This window comes from Grammomys surdaster, unplaced genomic scaffold, assembly GCF_004785775.1.
Source record: "Grammomys surdaster isolate TR1022 unplaced genomic scaffold, NIH_TR_1.0 150, whole genome shotgun sequence".
In the NCBI taxonomy this organism is placed as follows: Eukaryota; Metazoa; Chordata; class Mammalia; order Rodentia; family Muridae; genus Grammomys; species Grammomys surdaster.
In genome coordinates this window covers 7951819-7979606 of record NW_021604608.1, presented here as the reverse complement: position 1 = coordinate 7979606, position 27788 = coordinate 7951819, and the positions used below count along the sequence as shown (strand labels likewise).

The 27788-nt window shown below is 40.1% G+C and overlaps 1 protein-coding gene across 2 annotated transcripts; it reads right to left on the bottom strand.

Annotated features, from left to right (window-relative positions):
* Window positions 1-790: 790 nt before the first annotated feature.
* On the bottom strand, window positions 791-27788 carry Pi4k2b (phosphatidylinositol 4-kinase type 2 beta). Of its 2 annotated transcripts, none has more exons than XM_028765325.1 (10): window positions 27394-27788; window positions 19329-19465; window positions 16960-17160; window positions 16273-16404; window positions 14349-14502; window positions 12886-12953; window positions 10671-10770; window positions 7129-7262; window positions 5676-5735; window positions 791-2604 (listed from the first exon to the last, which is right to left on the bottom strand). In XM_028765325.1, the coding sequence occupies exons 1-10, from the start codon at window positions 27641-27643 to the stop codon at window positions 2431-2433; spliced, it is 1410 nt and encodes a 469-aa protein (XP_028621158.1). In that variant the 5' UTR covers window positions 27644-27788; the 3' UTR covers window positions 791-2430. The 2 variants fall into 2 exon arrangements, with proteins under 2 accessions (XP_028621158.1, XP_028621159.1); XM_028765326.1 differs by having other exon boundaries at window positions 14349-14487; window positions 27394-27751.

Here is a 27788-nt window from a genome sequence, read left to right as displayed (position 1 = left end):
TGAGCATAGTCACCTCAAAGCTCATCCCCACAGTGACACTTCCACCAACAAGGTCACACCTACTCTAACAAGGCCATACCTCCTCCAACAAGCCACACCTCCAAGAGTGCAACTCCCTAAGGGCCTATGGGGCTAATTACATTCAAGCTACCACAGATGTAAAGGTTGAATAGTACTAACTATCTCTTGCCCATGTCTGGACAGCTGCCCAAGCAACGTAGGGAAAGCAGCTGGCTATATAAAATCTGTGCGCTGCTTGTCTGTCACATTTAGACCCTGAAGAAGCAGCCTCATTAAAGCATGCTGTGTTTTCAGTAAGGTTTTGCTTACTAGCACAGTACTCTAACTTAAGAAGAATGGTATCATTTTCATTAACATGTCTCCAATTTCCTACAGTGTTTCCTTAAGCACTGCAAAGGCAGGCTCCTCAGGATGTAGTTCACTGGCCCAATGCTTTAATGTGCAATGTTCCCTTTTAGGATTGTGTGTTTCAATACTTTGTCCCCAACTAGGGTTGGGTCTTGAGGAGGGTCACAAGGACAGGCCTTGAGGTTTTTGCTTTTTGTTTTTGTTGTTTTTTTTTTTAATTCAGCCCCGGTCCTGCCCAGTCTATGCATCCTTACTGTGGGTGTGGTGTGACCAAGTGCCTCCATTTCTGGTTTTCTTGCATTCCCCACAATGATGACTGTATGCTCTCCAACAGGTAAGACAGAACAAGCCCTTTCACCCTGAGTTACCTCTTGTTTACAACATAACTAGAAGCATTCTAAACATTTAATACACGGAGCAATGCAGCCTCAAGACAAGAATTTTTATTCCTTTTGCTTATCATATTTGACAATATAAATATGCTCATTAAAAAACCCCACAATATTTAAATAAGAATTAAGTTCATGAATGTTTACAAAGTACAATGTAAGTACTTTCACTTGTAATTTTTAAATACCCCAACTATTCTAACATGGTCAGACATTTAAAAAATAGTCTTGAATTATTTCAATATTCGACTAAAAAACAGTAGCAATTTACTAGGTTCTCTGTTATAAAAATTAAAATAGCAATTTTCAAAACATTGAAAAGAAAATCGTCTGTGAAAGCCGTACCACAGCAGAGGCAACTATGCCCTCTCTTGCAGAACACACAAAGGCACACATCAATGACTAGTATTTACCAACAGGTGGTGGTATAGTCTGACATTCCAGTCAGGTTCCCACTATCTCAACCGCCAGCTAATGGGAGGTCAGACGAGGTAGGAGGACGCAGGTTTCCAACCGACTCCTCAGGGCAGTGGTATGTTCACTCCTTACATCTTCCAAGATGGAGGTAAAGATGTGACAGAGACTGTGTCTGCACACACCTTAATTTAACCACCTGGACATAACCGCCTTTTCATACAAAAATAGCTCATTAAAAAAAAAAAATCTAAGACAGCAACTTAAAAGTGAGTGGTGAGATCAACCTCCAGTTGCCCCAGGAGTGCCTGAGCACTGTTCCTGACTTCAGTATACACTTCAGGGGATGGTTTACTTTCAAGTGATGTTTCACACTAACTGCAGTACTGAACTGATTAAGATTAGTGTTTTGAAGTACTAATTTACAATTATTTGATCCCATATGAGAAAAAGAAACCAAGAATTTTTAGGGCAATGTTGTAATTTTAAAATACTGGAGATCTCCCTTAATTTCACACTATTTCATTCAATTCTCAGTTATTTCCTGCTTTTTAAAAAAGGAGGGGGAGATGTCTTTAGATTTTTCCCCTTCACTAAAACAGAATAATTCATCAACAAATATACCAAAGTTCAAAAATTAATATGGTCGTCCATCACTTAGCTTAACTAAGTCTGTCACTGAATCTTAACTTTCAGGTTCCTGGTAACGACCACCTTTGGGCACTTGATTCCAGTTTTAAAACAGCAGCTTTTAAAATGAAGGTCGCTTTACCATCACTGACTGCTCTACCCACTGGCTACTCTGTTTGGAGTCTACAAGAGCAGTTTCTGGCTTGGCCATGCTCAAAAGTCTTTTGGAATGAATGCAAGAAGATTCTTCTCATGTTTAAAAAGTATATAAAATGTTCCTGTATTCAAAGTCAACCTTTTTCTTCTAGCTGGAATTCTACAGAAATACAGTCACGCTAGCATGTGTAAACCATGAAGTTACTTTTTAAAGTAGTAACAACATAAAATACAATTTTTCTATAAAAATACAATATAGGAGATATAGCACATCTTCCCTGAAATAGAAATGTAATATTTGGACAAAAAATCGTAAACTTTTGATTACATTCAAAATATAGTATTATTTTCTATATATTTAAAGACTTGAATTATTTGAGGTTTTGGCGACTGGTGCTCTCAGCAGCAGATTTACATCACTGTAATATTTTATCAGCACAGTAACAACACACAGCTGTTCCCCTTACATCTGCTACCAGGAGGAAAAGAACGGCTTCCTGCAGTGAACCGTCTGGGTGAAGGAGCCGCCCGGGTGAACCACACGGCCCTGGCAGCCAGTTCTGCTGCACTCCACGATCACACATGGCATCTGTGCCAGCTGCACTGGACTCTTCCCATCTCTCAGTGCCTGAGTGAGGTTTAAGATCTGTGGAAAGACAAGGGACTCTCATCCATTTGGAGTAAGTGCTATAAATATGTACCATATGTATATACACTTAAATACACATGGATATACACGATTAGAATTAAACAGCTTTTACCAACTGGAATTTTAAACTACTGTAGAATGTGCTGATGTCCAGCAGCAGTGAAATCGAAGACTAAAGAAATCACAAGTCTGTATACAATCCACTGATAGAAAACTTAGATACTGTCTTAAGTGCTTGCCTTACAACTCACTTATTCAACAAATAAAGTTGTAGGAGGAGCTAAGGTGGGAGAAGTTAGAAGAAGTTAATGAAGAGTCAGCGCCCCTATTCCCTGGGCTTGGGGACTGAGGTGGTTAATATTGGGCTGTCTTTCTAGGGAAAAGTAGTGGTTTTGTTGGAACAGGGAGGAATAGCTAGGATTTATTGTATAGCCATAACGTATTGGTAGAAATCTGTATAATTGTTATTAAGCTGAAGTTATATTTCTTAAATGGTACAAAATTTATTTTGATTGAATATTTAGGGTTTTCATTGGTACGAATTTCTTACTGATATAAAAGTGAGATATTGTTACTCTCATAGGCATTGTGCCTATGTAACACATTTAGGAATACAAGGCTTAGACCCAGTCTTTCTTTAACATTTTTTAATTGATTAGAGATAGCCTGTGAGTTAAGGGCCAATAGCAAATTCATGGCTCTGAGTTTATTGTTAGGGTGTTTTCTATATTTTATTTAGAAATAGCTGAGAGGAGTTAACAGACAACAGTCCAGATTGCCTTACATGGATAGTTGGTTTTCAAAACAGAAGTCTACAGAATTGACGTTACAAACATTTCTACATTAAGGTTCATTTTGACTAGAGACCTGTCTGCTTCTGACAGCTTCCTGTCTTGGATTCTAAGAAGAAACTGAGCATCTTTGGAGTTACTCCAGTTGTGGTGAGATAGCCACTAAGCAAAACTTGCCTCTTTTCATCTACAGACAATTACTGTCCAGAAAAGGACACACTTGCAGAATAGTTGACTGATTATGTCTGCCAAGACAGAGTAATCAGCCCTTAAAAATTCTGCATTAATAGGTCTGTCAGATGATCCTAGGCCAGAAGGCTGAAGATTGGATGCTCCAATGTTTTTGAGGTTTAGGGACTGTCCAGGTTTCAGCAGTCTCTATAAATTGGCTAAGTTTTAGAAGCTATGCTTTGTGCTTCCCATAATTTCAGTTAATTCAGTCATTCTGGATTTCTGACTGGGTTGAAGACTTACAGTCTCATAGCCAACCCAGGCTATTTGCTTTGAGAGAACAGACTTGAGAGGATGGCTTTCAGCTGACATGCATTCTAAAGCCAGGACATAAGCCAGGTTTAGAACTAAGTCTTTTAGTTAGGAGAGATGACAGAGGTTCTGTTTAGTCAACAAAATGATGGACTAGGTATTAGGTCTATCTTCTACCTTACGGATACAAATTAGTGTAGTTATGCTCTACTGTATTTTGAGAGAAAGTTTTTTTTTAAGTTTATTTTAACAGAAAGAGTGATATGTAGGTGGAGCTAAGGTAGGAGGAGTTAGAAGAGGAAAAGGAAGAGGAGGAGCTGAGAGAAGTCGACAGATGAGGAAGCCGAAGGAGGAGGAAGTCGACAGAGGAGCAGGAAGAGGAGAAGCACATGGCCTGGAAAAACCGCAAGTTATAAGGGATCTCATAGCTGGGGAATAGAGTAGTGTAATGGTAAATCTGCCCAATCTAGGCGTGCAGTTTATATCCATAATTTCTGAGTTGTGTTTTCCTTGACTGGTCTTATTGCCTTCCTATCGTTTCCAAGATTGTTTCTTCTGTGTGCTACTGTGAGATGACTGCTGAAATAGACACACAGGATTTCTGCTTTCATTTTAGCAGAGGCCAAGGATCAGTAAACACTGACAGGTAAACTGTGCAGCAGAAGGGGAAAGTGTGTAGCAGGCCCAAGTAGATGAAACAAGTCAGAAAGTCATCCATTAAAAAAAAAGTTTTTAAAACCCTACTTTCAGATAGGAAAAACAAAACCAAAAAAAGCAATATGTGTGTGTATATATATGTATATATATATATACATACATACATACACACATGCTTTTACTGGTTTGTTACTATATATGTGTGTGTGTATATATACATATATATGTGTGTGTGTATATATAATAACTTACTGTATATAATATATACATATAATCTGTGCTCATTCAAAATATCTTATAATTTCTACTTTGGGTCATGTAGGTATGTCTATGAACCTCAATTCATAGCTGATAGCTAATTTACCCCTTTGTTCATATATCTGGGGAGGCAGACAGTATGTCAGTGTCTCATTCTGTAGGTCTGGCTGACCCAGAACTTGCTATGTAGGTGAGGCCAAGTTTGCTGGCTTCAAACTTGGAAAGATCGTCTTCCTTTCTTTGCCTCTGAATGCTAGAATTCAAGGTGTTCATCACTGTGCCAGGTATAATTTTTCTTGTCTTTTCTATGTAGTCCTTGCTGTCGTGGAACTTAGCTATGTAGACCAGTCTGGCCTCCAGCTCAGACACTCATCTGCCACTAGCTCTCAAGTGCTGGGACTGCACCATAGATATAATTGTAATAATTCATATCTTCCTTTTTTCTACATAGTAGAAAATTACCTACTGGCAAAAGCATTTGGTATGGAAATGTTCATGCAACTGTATCTTAGGAAGAAAAAGATAAGAACACATAGAAAATAGCAAAATGGGGACAAATGGGGCTGAGGATGTAGTTCAGTGGGAGAATGTTTGCCTACATGCACTGTGCAAGCTGGATTCCATGTGGAGTACTTAAAGGGACAGAAGGTAATCACACTGAGCAAACAACTGGCTAAACAAACAACACACGAGGGGAAAATAGCTAATTTATTGGGCAACAGAGATGCAACCCTACTTAAATCAACCTCAGCAGCATCACCTGAACTATCTCGGTGCAGCAAGACAGGTAGTACTAGGGGCCACACTATGTCACAGTGGGGAAAGTTGGTAACTGTTTCTAGGAGACCTTCTTCTCAACAATGTCGAACAGTGACCTACCTGGCCTCTCATCACAGACATCTGATTTTCAAAAGCAGCTCTGTCAAATCCTTTGTCAGTCTGTTACAGAAAGGGGGGGGAGGAGGTTAACATAGTTCCCAACACCAACATTTTTAAAACAAATACCGAACTTTAAAACAAACCAACACTTCTGTGTAGTAAGGAAGGCCCTAAAAAAGCCTCCCTACTGAAAACAGGAGAGAAGACTGTCCTGTTCTGATGTCATTTTGGAAAAGCCCAGAAATCAAGACAAGTTTTATTTGCTTATACCCCCTACTTTTCCAGAAAGAATTTAATATGACTCAATGGGTTTAAGCTTTTTATAAGAATTAAATCCTATCAGATCACAAAACACACATTACAATCTAAAGAGTAATTTTGCAAAAAAAAAAAAAAATCCAACTTGAAAAAAGTCTTGATTTAACACTCAGTGTATATATATATGTAACTTTACAAATGTATGTATTACAAAAACAAAATTGTTAATTCATCTCTATTGTGCCAGACTATGCTATAATGAAGTTTAATGTAGCTTATTTTTAAACACTGCATTTTTGACGATTAAAATTAAATATAAAAATTAACATATGGAAAAACCTTTGCCTAGTTTTTCCTCCTTAAAAACTATGCATACATGTGTCCATCTGCAGCCAAGAGTAAGCTATTGGTACTAAATGAAAATCACGTTAGGGCTGGAGAGATGACTCAGTGGTAAAGAACACTGGCTGTGCTGGCACTTTGATTCCTAGCACCAACATGGCTGTTCACAACCTCCTTCTGGCCTCTTCTAGACTTTGTGCTCCCCCCTCATCCACAGGCCCCCCATGCAGATTCCCATGCAGACTAAACATCCATATACTAATAGTATATGATAAAAATAGTGTCGCAGGGGTGTTGTATGTTTAAAGTTACATATAAATAAGAAAGCATGATGTTTATTATGGGGAAAAGGCTTATGTGTCTCCTGTGGGATGAACTCTTGTCTCTGATGTTACACATTTGGACATGAGGTCTCTTGAGTGGTGATCAAGTCATGAAGGTGTACCTCCCAGGAATGGGGCTAATTCCCGTAGAAGCAGCAGCCCCAGAGCTAGCCTGCTCTTGAATAGCATGTGCAGGTGTAATGAATGAGAAGTCAATGGAACACAAGCTGGAAGCACGCCTTCCAGAAGCCGGCCATGCCCCCAACCTAACCTCAGACTTCTAGCCCCCAAACTCAGGAAGACTTGGGCACTGCATGAGTGGCGCAGCCTGTTCTACAGTCCTAATGGCCATTCAAAACAATACAGGAGCTGAGAATGAACTCAGTGGTCAAATCCTTGTACAGCATGCCAAAGATCCTCAGTTCAACCCTTAGCATCAAAGAAATAAAAATAAAAAATAAAATCTAACATGGAAAACAATAAATGTATACCCGCGAAGCTGAAACACTGTCCAAATAAAACATGTTTACCTTAAAAAGTTCATAAAGATCTTCACACAAGTCTTGTACAAAGTTCATGTCAGAAATATAGGGTAGAATCAAGTTACGAGTTTCTTCAGAAAAAGGAACTTTTGCTTGAGGAAGCCAAGCCCAGTGAAATGGATCTAGTGGGAAAGAACATGTTATTGAGTACTGAGTAACAGCTTGTTGAGACTCCCGGTTACCTAGTGCGTTCCTATAATCCTCAGCCTCTCCCAAATAAAGGAAAAAGAAACTCTTAGAACACAATCGTCCTTTACAATACAAGCTATTCAGACTCCAAGCTCAGATGGCCAGTCAGGACGCGAAGGCATGGGAAGGTCTTGTCTGGGCTTGTTCTGTTTCTGAGCTTCACACAAATAAAGAGGTGGGATTTGATAGTGAGCCTAATTCAAATAGCCCTATCTCAAAAAACCGTAACAGAACACATCACATTTGGGGTTAAGAAAGTGGTGGGAACCTGGTCGTTCACACACCCAGATCAAGTCCCATGGGTGAGATCCCCTGCCTTCCACAGCTACAAATGATCAGTTGAGGAACTTGTACAGAGAGAAAGTTCCAAGACTTTAAGTAAGTAGGAAGTACATAAATGGCTTTAAAGGATAAAAAAAAAAATCATTTATGAGCCTACTACTAGGAAGTAGTTTAGCAATACACTAGGAAGACTAGAAGATGAGTGGAATCTTTTAGAATGAGAGGAGACACAGGTAGATTCCAGAATCACTAACTGGATAACTCTATTTATTATAGTTTGAATGTGAAATGCCCCTCACAGCACCATGCGTTTTGAATACCTGGTATGTGATGATGTTTGGGAAGCTGTGGAACCTTCTGGACATGGGGCTTAAGCAGCTGATGTAGGGCTACAGAGTGGAGCTAGGGAATTGTAGTTAAATTAAATGGTTAAAATGTAAAGTACTGGCCGCATGTGTCTGACCCCCTCCCCGACAATAGCTTCTTATTATAGCCCCACTTATCCTGGAACAAGTTATACAGATCAGGCTGGCCTTGAACTCAGAGATCCACTTGCTTCTGCCTCTCAGATCCTGGATTATAGAAGCACCACCATGTAGGCACAGGCCTGCCTCATGCTTTTAATCCATTCCCTATTACAGATGGACTGTGTCTCTCAACCACGAGACAGAACAAATTCCTTCTCCCTTACATTGCTTCAGTAAGGCACCTGGTCACGGCAATGAGAAGAGTCAACTGCCCTTAGGGTCCTCCCTTACTTCTATCCACCTCTTCACCTAGTGTGAGACTTAAACTCTATGTTCTACGTGTATGGCCCACGTTCCTCTAAGCTACTTTTCCTCTCCAATCTCTAACAATTTCATTTAAAAGGCCCTTATTCTTTGTCTCTTTCTGCTTCCAATCCCTGTCCTTCAACTTCCACTATCACCACCCAGCACCTCCAGGCCTGCCTAAGGACCTCTCACAGCACAAGTGCTGTCAGGCTACTGAGCCTCAGTGATGTGCCGCATCACACAGGTTATTAAGTTCTTCCACTGTGGCTTTGCGGATACTACTCTCTTAGTTCTCTTTCTGTCTTGTAAGGAAGGTACTCCCCATCTCTGCTGGTTTTCTCTGCCTTCTTTTACTGTTACTGTCTCCAAGACCCTACTAGTCCCCCTTTCCCTTCATTCATTGGGCACTCATCAAACTTTTACTTCGTATTTATGCTCCTGGCATTGTATTAGGCAATGGTGTATGTTCTCCATGATTTCCCTGGATGACAGTAAATAAAGCCATCGCGTTCACTATAAAGATGACAGGTAAAACATCCCTACACCCTTAATGCCAATTAATTCTTCTGTAAGCTCCAGACTCTTGCTCCCCAACCGCATGTTGGGCAAAACTTCCCAGATGTTTAATGGGAAATCTACCATTGCATATAAGTTTCCAATGATTAGTGGGAAAAATAAAATGCAACCACAGACATTTCACATAAGTTCTACAAAACACAGGAAAAGAAAAGCAAACAAATCAGAATTTATGCTAAATTAAAAAAACAGGTAACGGGCTGGAGAGATGGCTCAGCGGTTAAGAGCACTGACTGCTCTTCCAGAGGTCCTGAGTTCAAATCCCAGCAACTACATGGTGGCTCACAACCATCCTTAATGAGATTGGATGCCCTCTTCTGGTGTGTCTGAAGACAGCTAAAGTGTACTCATAAATAAAATAAATAAATCTTTAAAAAAAAAAAAAAACAGGTAACTCCAAATTTACTGACACTTTAAGCTACTTACTAAAAGGCTCAGACTGGGTTAAAAGAAATCAGCTGATGCTTTATGTCATATACCTAAACCAGAATTGTGGAAGTTAAAAACAAAAGTATAGAATAACAACTAGCAAATGCTAACAAAATAAAAGGTGATGTAGCAATATTACAACAGAAAAAAAATGCAAAAAACCACTGAGAACAATAAAGTGTACTACATTTTACACAAATGAACCCAGGAATATTAAACCTGGGTCTTTTGCATATGAAACACAAAGTCAAATGACAGAAGAAATTCATTTTTAAAAATCAGATATGGCCTCTCAAAAGCTAACAAATTAAGTTAAAAACAAGTTGAGGGCATTCTGGGACTAATAACTAACAAGTTTTAATAAATAAACATAGGAAACTTTATGCCCATATTATTTCAAATACAGTCCTTTATATTGATGATATTTATAATGACAAAGAAACTACTAACTATGAAAAATATTCACATAGGTCATACATCATACTGCAGAAAAACTGGGAAAACAGTACTAAAGGATGCTGTGAAAATGCCAAGCATGGCTGGGTGTGATGGCACCAGTCTTAATCCCAGCTCTCTGAAGGCAGAGGCAAATGGATCTCTGAGTTCAAGGCCAGCTTTGCCTACAGAGTGAGTTCCAGGCCAGCCAGCGCTACACACAGAAACCTTGTCAAGGCGGAAGAGGGGAAACTCACAACACAGACAATTTAAAATATGACAAAAATATCCCATAGTCAAGCAGTGATCACCCATGCCTTTAATCCCAGAACTTGGTTAGAGGCAGTGCAGAGGCAGGAGAATCTCTGAGTTTGTGGCCAGTCTGGTCTACAGAGAGAGTTCCAGGACAGTCAAGGCTGTACACAAAGAAACCATGTCTTGAAAAACAAAATGAAACAAACAAACAAAAAAAAAACTGGCTCCAAATGTATCAAAAACAATCATTCTGCAGCAGGAGAGACAGGAAGGGTAACTAAACCATCACGGAAGTGGCACAGAGGTCTGAATCTCGTTAAAGGAAAGAAGCTCTAGCAGCATACACCTCTACCAAGACATTGTGATACATCATTCCTATGTTAATACCTTAGAAATTAGAGTTATCAAACTTATTTCCAAGACCCAAACCAAATAAGATCATCCAAAAAAGTATACAAACAATAGCAAGACCCAAGTTACAGGTATCTTCAAAGCCCCAGGGCTTTAAATGAATGGCACGTTATCTAGTTTCCTTTGCTATTTCCATTTTGGTCAGTTCTCTTCCTATCTAGGAGAACTCTAAATACTTACATGCTCTCCATTCATCAGGATGTTTAAAGGGAAATGCTAGCCCATTATCAATTGCAGCTATTTTAATGAGCAATTGTTTATTGTCAATCCAATTTGATTCCTAAAGAAGAGAAAAAAATGATCTATTGATAACAGATTCTATAAAAAATATTTCAAAATGATCAATTTACTCACAATACTTATTGAGGTTCAAGTGCATGCTCTCTTGGAAAATCTATAAAATTAAAATTAGGTTTCCATAAAGAATACAAAATCATACAAGAAGAGACAGTCTTTATAAATAATAAATATTTCATAATTGTTACTTTTAAAGAATGAGATTATATTATAAACTTTTTTCTCTCTGGAGTCTGAAAATACTAATTTCTTACAATACAACCCATTGCTTAAATGTTGGCTATTTGCCTACTCTTACTTTTCTTTAAAAAAAGTGTTTGATTTTATGTATCTGGGTGTTTTGCCTCCATGTATGCATAGCACACACAAGGACCAGAAGAGGACGACGTATTTCCTAGAACTGGAGTTACAGAAAGGACCGTAAGGCATCCTGTGGGTGCTGGATATCGAACCCAGGCTATTTGGAAATCAGCTGGTGCCCTTACCCACTGAGCATCTCTCCAGCCTCCATCACAGCTTCTTTTGCTAAGCACACTTTTAAGTTACTTTATGGCTAAAGTTTGTCTTTTGATATTGCTAAGCACTGTGCATACCAATTTTCAAACTTCCTGTATAACTACTCAACAGCACAAACACTGCAAAGTGATGCAACAGCTTGAGTGGTAACGAGAGCAGAGATCAAACAGTAAGGAAATTACTGAACGGTCTACAGTGTATACATTCTTTTACACTTAAAAATTATCTTAAAAGTGTATCTTATGTAAATATCTGAAATTTGAACGTATGAATGAAAACGGCCCCAATAGCTTATGAGTTTGAATACCTAGTTCCCAGCTGGTGGAACTGTTTGGAAAAAATTAGGTGAGGATTTGTTGGAGCACATGTGTCACTGGGGCTTGGTTTTAAAATTCCATACCATTCCCAGTCAGCTCTCTCTGCCCTGTACTTGTGGACCAAGATATGCACTCTTAGCTACTGTTCCAGTGTCACATCTGCCAACCTCATGTCATGGCCCCTGTCATGACGGTCATGGATTCTAATCCTCTGGAAGTCCCAATAAACCCTTTCTGGCACATGGTGTCTCTTACAGCAGTAGAAGTAACTAAGACAGGTATGCAAAATTGTTAGCAATGAATCTGTAATTCTGATAGTGTGGAACATTTATACAACCTATTATGTAAGTTTAAACCAGTTTGTTATAAGTAGAAATACTTTTTTAAAAGTTCCGAAGATATAATTCACAAGTAAAACACAGATTCCATTTTAGTATGTAATGTCATTATTACCTAACATTGAATGGAAATACTCAGAAGGAACATAATTAGTAAATACTCACACGTCCCTAGATTACCAGAAGCCTTTATTGAATAAAAAGAGGGTAAAGGTGGTATTTCTAAAAATGTCCAAAGCTATACAAAAGTACTGAGTGGATATTATACTTTGTTCTCCAATATGCACATGAAAGAGATAGGAAGGCAGGAAAGGAAAGGGGGGAGAGGGTGGTCTTTGTTCTGAGAATATAGTACAGAGCTGGGGATATGGCTCTGTTGGTAAAATGCTTGCAGCACCAGCCCGAGACCCTGAGTTTTATACTCAGAACCCATTGAAAAGCCAGGTATGGCTCAGGTCAGAGACAGACAGGCCCCAGGAACTCAATAAACAGCCAGCAGCCCAGCTTACGGGGCAAGCTCCGATGAGATAGCCCATCTCAAAAGCAAGGCGGATGGCTTCTGAGGAATGACATCCCACGTTGACCCTGGCCTTCACATATATTTGCACACAAGCCCCCACTTCACGACACACATACAAAATGCAATGTGAACAAAATAACAGAAGAAACCAGAGAACAGAGGAAAGGGATGAGGAACCAAGAATCCATCACATGGGAGACAGAAGGAGAGTTCAAGGTCAACTAAGGCTAAAGAGCAAGTCTGAGGCCAGCTTGGGCTATGTGAGAGAGACCCTGAGTCAAAAATAAATAAAACCAAACAACACAAATAAACCCCCATCGCCAGCAGCAACAGGTAAAGAACAACTTCAAGAAATCTGTTTGTTACATAAACTAAACACATACTTTTATGCACTAAATTTTCCTTACCTCACTTTCGATTTTCTTTGCATATTTCGTCTCATCATATTTGACTAGCCAATTATCATTTCCCCTGTCTTTCAAAAGAAATTAAAGTCTGTTAGTTGATACTTACAGATAGTGTGGCTTCACACTGAGGGGAGAAATCTAATTGCCCAGTTTTTGAGATCTTCCTTGGTTTACTGTAGCAGATTCCCCATAGATATGCTGACTAGTCTTACATCAATGTGACACACAGACTTGCGTTACCTCAAAGGAGGGAACCCCAGCTGAGAAAATGCCTACATAAGATCCAGCTGTAAGGCATTTTCTTAGTGATTGTTGGGGGAGGGCCCAGCCCACTGTGTGTGGTTTATCCCTGTGCTGATGGTCCTGGGTTTTCTATAAGGAAGCAGGCTGAGCAAGCCATGGAGAGCAAGCCAGTGAGCAGCGCCCTTCCACTGCTTCTGTGTCAGCTCCTGCCTCCAGGTTCCCACTTCATTTGATGACTTCATTTGATGATAAAAATCGATGTGGAAGTATACGTCAAATAAACCCTTTACTCCTCAAGTTGCTTTTTGGTCACAGTGTTTCACTGCAGCAATAGAAACCCTAACTAAGAATAGAAAAGTTATGATTTAACACAACTTTAAAAACACTGTCAATGTAAGCTGACATTTACTAAACTTTCCTCTGTTCCAGGCAGATTATTGTTCTACTTGTTTTATCTGTATTAACTGATCTGACCCTCAGAACCACCCTGTAAGGTAAAGGCAAAGGCTAGATCAAGGTTAATTCAAAGATAAAGTGTTTTCACTTGAGTAAGAAAGCAATTCACCCTGGCTGGTAGGCACAGTCAAAGCAGCTTCACCCAATGTCAACATTTGAGTACACTGGACCAGTTTTAATATTAACTTAAGACCATTTAATTAAAGTCAAATTGAGAAAATTATATGATGCTTTTGAGAAGCTGATGTAAGTGATGGAAAACAAATTTGAAGCAGTAGCTCTCAAGCTGCATAAGAACCACCAGAGGCCTCTGAAGCACAGGCCTGAGCCCACGTGGGGGATAGCTGAGAAGACACATGGTGAATAGGTTCTCATGAACTACTGACCCAAGTGTCTTGGGAACTAGAGCTCTGACATATCTACATCATGGTTCCCTCACAGCACACACACACACAAAAGCCCAATGTTTCACAAATGATCTAATAGTTATGTGATATCAAACTAAGAATCTTTTCATAGACGTAGATGACATCTCTAGTCTCTGGCTTTGTCCTGCTTTTAGGCTACTCCACCTGAGGGGACAGGAAGTGTTCCTTGTGTCTCAGTATGAATCAGGCCCTCAGCACAGGACTACCTGCCCAGGAAGGTCAGTGCAAAGATGATTGGGCCTTGGGACTCTCTTCAACCAACATTTATGGTTTTGATTTAGTAACCTGAAGCTGGTTGACAGCTGAAGAGATGGAGGAAGTGAGAGAAGCCCGTACCTGTGTTTCTGATGATGTAATCCAGAATCACTAATCTTTCAAACTGGGACTGAAACTGTTTTCTAATGTTCTCCGGCAGAGGCTCGGCTTCAAACCTCCTAAGCCAATACTCAGCCTCCTTGTAATCTTTCACAAACAGCTGAAAGGAACCAATCTATAATTTCAAGAACTATAGTTAGAAAGAAAAAGTACAAACACAAAGGCATTGCTTTTTAAGTTTCTTAGCAATAGCATTACAAAATGTTATGTAAGCACAGCAAGAAAAATAACATTTAACACTATCTAGATAAGCATTGTTTATGATTTATCATATTAGCTTAAACACACAACAAATAAAAAAAAAGGCTCACCCCAAGATTTTTAGGGTGCTATCTTAAGAAATTAAAAAAGGGAATAAATGTGCCCTGAAGGTGACACCCTTAAGAAGGCTACTTCCTAAAATAGGCATCAGCATGATTTTAACTGAGAGACCAAACTGTACACTGTCTTGGTTATTTCATGATAATACAATTTTCTCAATGAAGTGGTGTTTCTGTATTCTTTTCATAACATGAAGTTAAAAAAAAATGTAAAATACAATGGATTCTTTAGGCAGATAAAAGATCGTGCCATACATTTTAAAGATTTAATCAACTGATTGTGGCCTTTCAAATGGCTTAAAGACTTTAGTCTTTTCCTTGAAGGTGTGACCATTTAAAGGTGCATTTTTATTATTAAAATTAGGAGTTTAATGCTAAATAAGTTGATGTCAGAATATAAATTTCATCAGTAGATGATATACAATAATGAACAACCTATCCTGCCTCACAAATGCAAGGAAATAAATCGCCATGAAGAAGCCTGCTCACCCACCGGCTTAACCCTACATGCTTGTTAGAAATTTAAACTTCGCACTTGGGAGGCAGAGGCAGGTGGATTTCTGTGTCCAAGGCCAGCCTGGTCTACAGAGTGAGTTCCAGGACAGCCAAGCCAAGGCTATACAGAGAAATCCTGTCTTGAAAAACCAAAACCAAAACAAAACAAAACAAAAAACAACAACAACAACAAAAAACTTCCTAAAGGTTTTCCTTTAGTCACACTTATTTTAGCTCATCCAAGAAAATGATAAAAATGTTCAAAACTAACTGCCTGGAATGTAATTAAACAGAAAAATATGTTAACTATCAATTTTCACTTAAAATCTTTAGACACTTGCATAGAAACAATAAAATTATAAACCAAATATATTAAAAATAAATGCTAAAGGTTTTTCTAGAACGCTCTTTTCAATAGCTCTCTGCATCCTTGCTTAGCTAGGTGCCAAAAGACCCTTAGGTTTAGTTGAAAATGGTAAATCAATAATAAATCTGGCTAGCAGTGAACGCACGAACACACCATTTACTGCGTCTTTGCTATGTGCCAAGTGCTTGATGCGAATGCATGACTTCAGCTTATCCTAGCAACTGTGAAGACGGCACAGTCTCCATCTCATTTTACAAAACTGCAACTGTCGTCAGAAAGGCTGAGATTGGAACCTAGTGCTAAGTCTAACCCTGTACTGTCCACAGTAACTTTCCAGAGACTTTTAACCCATGTCTTCTTCACTCTTCCTAATTCAGTAACTCCCCCTCCCAGAAAAGACTGGATACAGAACCTTGCATATGCATGCGAGGCAAGTGCTCCACTGGGAACTGGAACTCCACTCGAGGCATCTTTTTTCTAGCCTCTCAGAGCTCCTTCTAAGCATCTTTATTCACCTGCACTGGAACTCCTTGTTACTTTGAGCTCAGGAGGAGAAAGGCTTTTCTTTTTTATTATTTCTAGCCTACAGCAGGATGCCCGATGTCTAGTCACATGCCTCATCCCAGGACCTTAGGAAATACATGAGCTTTAGAAATACATGTCCAACTCCTCTGAAAGCAAAGCTTATTACAGAGGATCTTACCTTAGGAGGAAGTCCTATCCGATGGAACTTTCTACCTACTTTTGGCACTTTCTCTAAGGCATACTTTTTGCCTCTTGATTTTGCGCGGTCAATTGCACTGTAGTTAAATGTCTCACTGACAAGCCAAACCACCTAGAAAAATGGTTAGAGTTTGGGTCATGGTATTTCTATTCACACCTACCATCAACTGTATAATGAGCTGAGTCTAACCCTGTAACAAAGCTCCCAGAGAACTAAACCACAAAGGGGAGAGAACTTTAAATGGCATGTATTTCTTTCAAAAAAGCTATAAAAAGCAGTCTAAAGTTTCCAGTGGGAAAAAAATAAGAGCCTTGAGCTACAGAATTAAGAACAAACATTTTTGAGAAGGCATCAAATAAAATTACATAAAGCCCCCGAAGAAGACAGTGGCAATATAGTAGGCACGTTAGTAGCCCTCATCCTTTTCTGCTTTCTAAATACTAGTCCTCTCTCCTTTCTGTTAGCATCTTGTGACCTCCCAGGAACAAAAGACACGCCCTTCACTACTGTATGGAGCTATAGCCAAGTGCGTGGAGCCAGCTGCTCCGGCCCCCTGAGGTATAACGAAGGGGTTCTACTCCAGGCTCTATCACTGGGGTCCTCACTCAAGGGTCCACAAGCAAGCTAAGTACAGGTACTCAGACTGTAAAGCAAGCTTTCCTTTACCTTTGTCTTAGGTACAATGCCCAGCTGAAGCTTGGTATCCACCAGGTAGGCACCAGCTTCAGAAAGGTACCCCTGGTTAGGAAGCAGGCAGCCTCGGCCAAAACAGCAGGGACAGCAAACCTTATGGACGTATTTGGTCCACTTGGGGTTCAGCTGGCCATAAGGTTCTTCTGATTTGGGTTTAAACACACCAATAATATTCTATGGGAGGGAAAAGTAGAAATCCTATTAGTTTTTAAAGGACAGATGGATTACAATCTACAAAATGCATGGCAATAAATAAGATTTATGTATAACTCCCAAGTACTAAGATGACTGATGCCAATCACATTCTAAGAATTAATTGCATTTAAAATCAACAATTCTATGTATCAGTGTTTTTCAAAATTTGCTTGGACAAACCTTAGATAGCAAGACATTAGACCTTAGATAGCTTCATGCCATTTAACCATATTAATTTCATATGTTCTATGTTACTGCTCTTACAAAATAACATTAGATTATGCCCCCGTCCCCAACTCCACCTGCCCCCTTCTCTTTATGGCTAGGTTGCCTGGGCTAATTTCAAGCTCACAAGCTTAAGAATTTCTCCTATCTCAGACTGCACTTTATGAAAGCAAGCAGTACTGTGTAGTACTTATGATCTAATAAAGATCCAATTAGATACTCACTACCTCCTTTCCCTGCATGCTGAATATTCTAAAAAGGAGAAGGAATCCATTAGAGTTTATCTCCAGTACTCAGAACAGTTCCTGATACATAGTATGTACTCAAGTAATTCTTTAAAAATGCTAACAAAGAACATAAACTGAACATCGACGCTGTCAGCAGCGCTCACCTAAGGTTTTTCCAGATATGGTTTTCATGAACCCTTCTTAACTCTCTCCCAGCAAGAAAAACTTTAGCCATGGATGGTGGCACATACCTGTAATCCAAGAACTTAGTGGGTTAACTAAAGCAAGAAGATAGTGAGTTCTGGGCTAGCCTGAGACATGTAACAAAACTTTTGTTGTAAAAGAAAAAAATAAAGAAGAAAAAAATGTTTATGGGCGTCCAAAAGTTTCTACAATTGTTAGTACTAATCTAATAAAATATATTCATTAAATTCATGGCTCAGATATCTTAGACAAGAAATAAAAATACAATTTAAACATAATTTCTTTATAATATAATAAATTCTAAAAAAAATTAACTTAAAAAAAAGAAGAAGAACAATTTAAGAAGTCAAGCCTGGAAGTAAGACTTGTGGCTACGCATCTATGACCCCTAGCACTTGAGAGGCTGAGACATTCTGCTGCCACAGAATGAGTTCTAAGTCAGCATGAACTACAGAGGAAGGCTATCTCAAAACCAAAAATCATCATCATCATCATCAATAACAATAACAATAACAAAACTTGAAATAATGACAGTTCCCATGATAAGAAATCGGGTGGGGGACTGGGCTGGGAATAACCCAGCTGGCAGAGGACTCGCCTAGCATGCATGAAGCGTTGGGTTCTATCCCTAGATTCACTTAAAACCAGGCAATATACGTACACCTGTAAGCCCAGCACTCATAAGGCAGGCAGATAAGATGTTCACCAGCCCAGAAAACACAAGATCCTGTCTCCAAAATTCCTACTCCCCTACAAAACAAAACCAAAAAAATGTGGATCTGATCATGGCACATATGCTATACCTAGTTTTTTTTTTTTAACAAATAGGATTATGTTTTAAAAATCATTTTTAAAATATAACTTCAATTGTTGGGAAGAGGGTTGAAATGTTAAACTTTCTCCTTCCTGAAGAAAGGACTGTGGATTATGTACCACACAGAAAGCTTTTAGAAAGGATAGCTCCATTTCTGAAAACCTCTGAACTCAGTGGAAAAGTCCATATCGACTTCTCCTTTCCACTCCAAAGTCAGAGTTCACTTCAAGTGAACTGCACTCCAATGCCTGCAAGCTTCACCATGCCTCTCTTCCTTGGCATACTACCAGGAAAATAGTCCTGGGGCACTGAACTATACCTTAAAAACTAACTCAAGCATTGGGAAATGACATTACACAGGCTTTGAAAGTTCCAACTTGCACTGTTCTTGGCTAATATGATAGCAGGGCTATAAAGGAGGGACTATGAATACGCATTTAACAGATCCTCAAGTAAGCATGGGTATAAAAGATAAATGCTTCAAACTAAAAATATGAGGACAAAAAGCTACAAGTGGATACTACTGGCTCCACTTTTATATTAACAACAGTAACCACTGACCTTTATTTTGGAAAAGAGGGAACAAATATATTAGGAAAATAATTTCAAAAACACAGACATTTCACATTTAAAGTAGTGTCTTCCAAAAATTTGTGTAATATATGTGAAGTTCTCACCCTTTTAGAATCCTTTACAAAGTAACTTCCACTTGACCCTTGAGAGATTCTTTCTGGGAAAACTCCAATTTCTATTGCTTGCTCTGCTTTCAACACAATATCAGCAAATTCTGGATCTTCCAAGAATGTGTTTGTTTCTGAAATAACAGCAATTACTGCATTAGACCAGTTGTGTGGATGCTCTCACTATGGACCTGTGTGACTGGCTTCAGGACAGTAAGGGACAGAAAAAGGAAATCAGAGAGTCAGCTATGATCCTCTTAGCTGACCTTAAGTGCCTGTGTGTTCCTTTGCACACAGACAGAGGTCAAAGGTCAACACTGGGGTGTTTCTCTGGATGGGTTCTTCAGGAGTGATCCTTTAAAAAAAATTCTATCCCCTCACCCCCACAATGTGTATAGGCATTTTACTTAGAAATATGTCTGTGCCTGGTACCCTGGGACACTACAATAGAGCATTAGATCCCATGGGACTAGAGCTACACGGACTCAGGTTTTCTCGAAGGTCAGTCAGTGCTCCTACTGACGAGCTATCTCTCTAACTCCCTCCCCTCAAACATTTATTTAGTCATTCATTTACTTATTTATTGTGTGTTTGCATGTGTGCCTTTCTCATGCATGGAAGCTAGAGGACAACTTTAGGAATCTTTTCAGTTTCCACCACATGGGTTCTGGGATCAGACTCTGATGATCAGGCATGGCAGCAAGCCCCTTTACCTCCCTGACCTGAACCACCTCCCCAACCCCAACCTTTTTTTAGGAGAATGGACAGGGGTCTCTTGTTGAGAACTGGGGCCTGCCAATTAGCCCAGGCTGACTAGCCAGTGAGCCCTGGGGATCTGCTGTCTCTGCCTCGACAGCACTGGGATTGCAGGGACATTTACATCAAGCTGCCCCCTAGTCACTACAGCACCTCTCCCACACTCCTTCAGCAGGTTTTACTCCTTCCTTCCGGTATACTGACTTAATCACCTATCACCCAGGTCTAGTATCAGCACTCACACCACTTCCAGCTCCCACCCTCAACTCCCACACTGAACCCAACCTCTTTTCTTGGCTGCTAAAAGACAGCTCAAGACCTACTACCCTCAGAACTTGGTAACTTATCTCTACCACCTCTCCCAAACACAGCCACTCTGCCCTAATCCAGGTGTTGCTGATGCTGTATCTTTCAGTTGTTTGGATCAAAAATCTTGTAATCGGCAACGACTTCCCCCTCTCAGTCTCCTCACCCAATGTATAAACCAGCCATAAGTATCCAAAACCACAGACTCTTCTAACCTCTTCCCCTACAATAAAATCCGCTCTATCAACTCCTTCCTAAAGTACATTAAGCCAATTCACAGTCATATCCCTAACTGTACCAAACAGCCTAAGAGCTTCCCATGTCACTCTAAGCAAAGGCTATGTCCTTATGGCCTGCCTCTACTTCCCTTTACCCAACTGCTGCTAATCTCTGCTTTATCTGAACATATCTCCTGATTTGTTTTGTCAGCTCTGAACAGACAAGGATTTCTTTTACTGGTGTGTCCTCAGGACTTGCAGTTTCCAGAACATAATAAGCACTTAATAATCACCTGCTGATGAGTGAATCATTTAGAATGCAAAGACAAACCAAAAGCCACTTCCATTTTAATTTGGAAGGTACTTCAACTCTCTATGTACATTATTATGAAACTTCAAAACAAATCAACTTTAATTCAGACAGAAATAAAAATGTTATTTACTTTTTAAGAAAGTCTTTGCTGACAAAAATATTACAAAAAGAATTATTTGGACATAACTTCACCTACCTAAAAATAAGCAAAGTATTTTAACCATGTCTATACAACTGAGATGCTCATTCCAAACAATCCGTTTGTCCCTTGAAAATAATTAAGAATTAAATGAGGGACTCTTAACTTTGGAGAGTTTGAACAGGTATCAGTATATAGTGGGCATTTATATTTATTGGAATAATACAGGCTCCAGTAACCATTATCATCAAATGGTATTTCTTACACATCAGAGATTTATAGGTTCCTTTAAAAATATTGATATTTCCTGTGCGTGAATGTTTGCACAGGATGTAGGTATGTGCAACACTGTGCATGCCTGGCATCTAAGCAGGTAGAAGCCAGTGCTGGAGCCTCTTGACTTGGAATTGAAGGTATAGATGGTTGTGAACAGCTACGTGGTGCTGGGAACTGAACCCAGGTCCTCTTGTAAGAGCAGAGCCATCTCTGCAGCCCCAGTGGATGGGTTAAAGTGATCTTGAAACGTTACTTTTTTCAACTTTGTTCCTAGTGCTGAGGTACCTTCCAAAACTATCACCAGGAAGTGATCTTGAGAGAGAATGTAACAAAATGATCGCAAAGAGATAGCATCTCTTTTCCTTACTAATATTTTTTGTATGCAGGAAAACAAACATAAACTCCTTTTTTCAGAAAAGAAGTCTCTTGCAGTTTGGCTCTCTATCCTAGATCTGCCATCTGGAGCAAATCCAAAGTCTACTTACCCCCTTTCTTTCTGTGACAGTTCTTCACACAGACGAGAGTCACTGCATGTTCTCCAGTCTCTCACTGTCCACTTCCTCTTACATCAAAGTGTTCAGGATTTCCATATCCTCGTTCCCAGCCTATGTCATGCCCCCACTTTTATTTTTGAGATTAAAAACAAAAAGCTGTATTTATTTTTATTTTATATGCATTGCTTGCATGTATATATGTGCACCAAGTACCTGGTGCCTACAGAAGCTCAAAGAGGGCCCTGGAGGCCCAGGAACAGGAATCACAGATGGCAGTGAGTCTGACATGCATATACTGAGAACCAAGCCCAGGTCCTTCAAAAGAGCAGTAAATGCTCTGAACCAGGGATCCAGCTCTCCAGCCCCATGCTTCAGTTTTCCACAGTTTCTCCCTAAAACAAGGCTTCCAGAACCAAGAAACCCATTGCAGAACATAGACTCTCTAGCCTTGATATCAACTCAAAAGAAGAGGCTTTACAATGCTACATTAGTTACTTAGGATCCTGCCATACACTACTAGTTTATATTAAGATGACTCAACTCAGACCACTGTGGCCTCTCCCATCTGCAACAGTTCCTTAGGATACTCCATGCACATGGTGACTACTAAATGTTACTGAACTGACACATAGGTCACACTTTAAAGTTTATCACACACACTCTCTTCCTTGCTGTCATGGACTCCATAACCACTCTCTAAATATTTAGTAATTCAGCTTCCGCCAAAATCAGATCAACCAAGAGGCATTTCTGTACAATAAGCTAGGATGTTCTCAGCCCTTAATGAAACAGCATCTTCCCCACTGGAAATGTCCATTCTCTTATTTGAAGATGGCCTGAGTTTAGCAACACAATCTACAAAGGTACTTATATGTAAAATAAACAAACAAACAAATAAATGGTCCTAATTATCATGAGAGAAAAGGCAGCTTCAACTATTTTTAAATCAAAGCAATTGGCTTTCAGTAGCTAATTTTTCATTAACTGTGTCCTTGGCAATTATATTCTACAATTCCTCACATTCAGGTGATTTAAATGCACACTGGAAACAGGATTAACTTGAAGAACACTCACAGATACCACACTGGTTTGTGCCTAATGTGCTATGGATAATTTGGTTTGAAGAACTGTTGGCATCTGGTTCGAGTTTCAGTAGAAGACATAGTTGTATGAGAGGGACTGAGCTTAAAGCCCCTTGAGGACCACTGTAGCCCTACACTACACTATACTCCTGGCCCTTGTTGACTGGTTTGTTTTTAGTTATGTTCACACTTTTTAAGAATAACTATTATTTTGATTTGTGTACATGTCAGAAAATTCTCAAATTTTTCTCTCTTAAAAAAGGATTTTCAACTAAGTGTATATGTGCGTGGTGGAAGGTTATGTGTATGTGTGAGTGGAGGTGCCCCTCGAGTTGACAAGAGGGCATCAGGCCCCTCGTGATGTGAACTGCCCTAGCTGAGTGCCAGGAACTGAACTTGGATCCACTACAAGAGCAGTGGCTGCTTTACTTATTACTTCAGTCCTCAAAATATACATTCCAAGGAGAATCTCAAATTTATCTTTGCAACATTATTTGGGTCTCCTCTAAGAGGTGGTGGCCTTGCAGTCAAGTTCCAGCCTTATTCAGGTCTCTGATTTTCAAAGATGCCCATCCAGCTTCCTCTCTGAACTGTCTGTACTATTCTCATAAAAAAACTAAACTTCCTGCCCACAACTCCCATTCCCTGTTCACATTTAAAACGGTAACAAAATGGCCTAAAATCTGGGAAAGCTGAGAACTTTGTTCTGATTTCTGATGTATCACATGTACCTAGCATGTGGGTGGACCACAAGAAATCCGTCTAAAAAGATAACAAAGTGTCCATTTGATCACATCAAAGGCTGTCACGGGTGCTCTGGAAAATAAGAGAATCTAAAAAGCTATTGTGTTGTTTGGTTAGATGAGTGTAAGCAGGCAAGGTAACTTAACATACTTTCACTTAAAGAAATCAACAAGAACTTATCCTCCCTTGAAGATCAGAACTACATTTTACTAACCTTACTACATCTTACTGGAATCCTTTCTAGAAAAAGTGCTAATGAGCTTGGTGATTAAATATGCCTCAAGGGTTTCAACTGATGCCACTCCCCTGGTCTTTTCATCTAAGACCTGGCTCCCAGGCTTCCCAGGAACCCTCAGCTTTCCCTGTCAGGTCACATACATAGCCCATCAGAACTGTGTTAAGTGATCTAATGGTCCACTGGACTACAAAGCTATATGGAGATAGAGCAGATAACCACAGGCCACCATTTGATATAGGTTACTTACTACTATGGGTTCCTCAAGACTTACTTTCTACTGGTGCCCAGTAAATAATCAAATATTTGATGAATGATGTCCATTTCTGTAGGAAATTGATAAGAATAGATGCGAATTTTGTTTGTTTTGTACATTGAATCAGGCTGGGCTGGCATTAAACTCACTATATACCTTAAACCCAAGCTTGATCCTGCTTGCCTCAGCCTTCTACTCCTGCTAGAATTACAGAGCGCGTCAGCACACTCAGCTTGCAACAGCTGTATTTTGAGCACTGGCAGGCTGAGTAATAATTTTTAGTTCCATAATTGTTTACTTTCAAAGCTCAGGTATGGTGGACTGTCAAGGCAAAGAAACATATATTCTTAAACACCTGCCCTAAAATAATTAAGATTATTGGCCTCTTGAGTCCCCCGATAAGGCAAAAGCTACCACCAGTTATGAGATTCCTTCCACTGAAACAGACTTTGGGAAGTTATATCTATAGTTTAGATTTATTTTCTTTTATGGTGTGAATGTTTTGCCTGTGTATGTATGTGCATCACGTGCATACCTGGTGTCCACACAGGTGAAAAGACTGCATCAGCTGCCAAGGAACTGGAGTTATAGAAAGCTGTGAATCACCAAGTGAGGGCTGGGTCCTCTGCTAACTGCTGAGTCACCTCTCTACCCCCTGCTTCTCTCGGGAAAAACCCTTTATTTAGTTTCAGGGTTTTTTGTTTGTTTGTTTTTGGAGTTTTTTTGAGAGTTTTGCTATGCATCCTAGCTAGTCTGGCACTCACTATACACAGCCCAGGCTAGCCTGAAATTCAAGGCTGTCCCTCTGTTTCATCTAGCTAAGTGCTGGGATTACAGGTATGTACCACCAAACCAAGCTTGCTTTTTTATGTGGGAATCCAAAGTAGTGTTTATTTCATAGGGCTAGTTACGATCTATTACATGTTTAGTGCAGAGAACTCTGCCCAGCATGTGCAACTAGTATACCAGTATTAGCTATCATCTTTATTACAACCTCATTCACTGATTACGATGTCTGAATACTGACTTAATAACACTATAGTTTATGAGACTTTCTAGAATCTGCCATCTAGTTACATTGTTAATATAAAGATCATTGGTGCACGACATTCTCCATTGGCTCAAGAACGTAAAGTTCTTGTTTGTTTAAATAAAAGAGTTAAACACAAGAAATGTCAACATTGGCTGGGCAGTGGTGGCCCATGCCTTTAATCCCAGCACTTGGGAGGCAGAGACAGGTGGATTTCTGAGTTTGAGTCCAGCCTGGTCTACAGAGTGAGTTCCAGGACAGCCAGGGCTACACAGAAAAACCCTGTCTCGAAAAAACAAAGCAAAACAAACAAACAAACAAAAAACCCAGAAATGTCAATATTAATCTAAAAGCATATCTTAAAATTAAAGGTGTTCTCATGACAACTGCATAGTAGGTACAGCAAAGAACAAAAGAGCTAATGTACACTTTTGATAAACTAAATGTAAAAATAGTTAAATTATTCAATCATAAATCTTTTACTAGTTTTAAGTACTTTAAGTAGTTTTTAATAGTTTGAAACTATTTTTAAAATTCTATTAAAAAAATTAAAAATAAAGAATCAGAAAAAAAAAATCCCAGTAAAAAGAAGAACCTACATAATACCCCAAAGCAGTTTTGTAACACAGACTCCCATAGTAAAACGGACAAAGTTCAGGACCTGGAAGAGAAAAGAAGTGGCTCAGTCTTAACTTGACCACTTCCTGGATACGTGACTTTGTGCAAACTACTTACTCCTCAAGTAAGTTACAGTTTTACTAATTTTCAGTTCTCAGAAGGTCAGTGACAACTAACCCATTGTGGTGGTGTGAGAACTAATGTAAAAAATCATCTTAACAAACTGTAAACTCTGATCTACATATCACCACCGAGAAGCTAAGAGTTCTGATAATCCTGTTGCATTGTAACTACCACATGCTTATCCGTTTGACTTTTTTTTTTTTAGCCTTAATATAAGTGTTGACAACAAACAAAGGGAGAAAACGAAACAAACCTATCCAACCCAGTCAAACAGTAAAGGTTTTTCAAGACCTTAGGCTCTATTTAAGTCTAACACACAAGGTAACTCTGGGGCAGGTGGCCACCATATGGATCTCCGATACCTCACAGACTAGAGTCTACCTCAGATAGGGCCAAAGTGTCCACTGCAGCTGGTTGAACAGAGAGGTTCGTTTGTCAAAGTGGAAAACTTCACATTCCTTTGCTCTATTCAGTGTTGTATTGCAAACTCACCCATCAGCTAAGGTCGTGGTAAGGGCAGACTCGTACTTAATGCGTTTCAGAGACTACTTCCTTTAGGTCTCTTGCTTAGAGGACTTGTGTTTGAATAAAAGTTCAGTTAGAACTCTTGATTTGCTCTGCCCAAATCATTTCAGGTCTCATTAGCACACTGGTAGGTCAAGTAAAAACAACGTCAGTATTAATAACTACTACCTTCCCTATGGCTTTTCCATAAAAGATTATATGGAATGAGGCTCTCGAATAGTGCAGACACCACTTCCTTGGATCCATCCTATCATCAACAACATCAACAAGTAGGAGTTTTTTGGTTTTTTTTTTTTCTTTAAAGCCAGTCTAGACTCCAGATGGATCTCATACAAATCTACTCCATTTCAGCCAAACTCCACTCCACCAGCCACACTCACCACACAGACATCCAGGCCTGCAATAGCATACCTTAATTTTAAACTTTTTTTTTTTTTTTTTGGTTAGCCTCTTTTTCAGAGGTCCACTTAAAATCAGCCCACAGGATAATGAAAAGGTGTTTTTCTTTTTAAGCGCACAAATATACTTGGCAGAGAGCAGGCGGCGGCAGTATTTCACCCGCCTCTGCCCTCTCTGGCTAACGTCACAATAGCAACATTTAATAGAAAGTTTTGAAACTTGTCCCCTAGCAGCAAATGGTCATTCTTTCCTTTCATCTCTCGGCTATCATCCGCCCGATGATAAACTCATGTAAACTCATGACTCCGACGAGAACTTTCTGGATCGTTGTGAGTTCTTAATTCAGAACTTAAGTCCAAACTTGAACAAACAACTTACGTCACAGTCCTGGGTGAAGTTTCCCTCAGTGTTTGGTTCCCACTTGAACTGATTCTTTTGGGAAGCCTACAGAGTGAGATTTTAGTGGTCCCTGATCGCCTGCCACAGGGGGAAAGGTGAGAGGAAACTGAGGCAGGGAGGGGCGGGTTGCACGCGCGCATGAGTCGCACCTGAGCCTGCGCTGCGGGTCCGGTCCAGCTCGGTGGACAAGCTCGCGGAGATCAACCCGTCTCCGGACACCACCGGCGGCTCCTCGGTGGCGGGCTCGCAGACGACAGCCGCGCCCTCGTCCGCCTGCAGCCTCACGGCGCTCCCGGGCGCGCCCCTCCGCGGCTGGGCCCAGGCGACCCGAGGCAGTAGCGGCTCCCGCTCCTCGTCCTCGTCCTCCGAGGGGCGGGTGGGCTCGCAGGTCTCCGCCATGATGTTCCGGGGCGGCTCGGGCGCTCAGAGCCGCCGGGCTCCGGACTGGGGCCCCAGCATCACGCCAAACCGCGGCGGAGCGCTCCCACCGACGCCACCTCACCAGTCCACCAGCCCGCGCCCGCCCCGCCCAGCCGCCGGCCAC

What these genes read in the sequence shown, in the direction of transcription:
- Pi4k2b (XM_028765325.1), bottom strand. Translation starts at nt 27,643, where the DNA reads ATGGCGGAGACCTGCGAGCCCACCCGCCCCTCGGAGGACGAGGACGAG. An exon ending in GACCCGCAGCGCAGGCTCAG is followed by an intron (nt 19,466 to 27,393) that starts GTGCGACTCATG and finishes CTGTTATTTCAG; the next exon opens with AAACAAACACATTCTTGGAA. An exon ending in TCCTGATGAATGGAGAGCAT is followed by an intron (nt 7,263 to 10,670) that starts GTAAGTATTTAG and finishes CTTTCCCACTAG; the next exon opens with ATCCATTTCACTGGGCTTGG.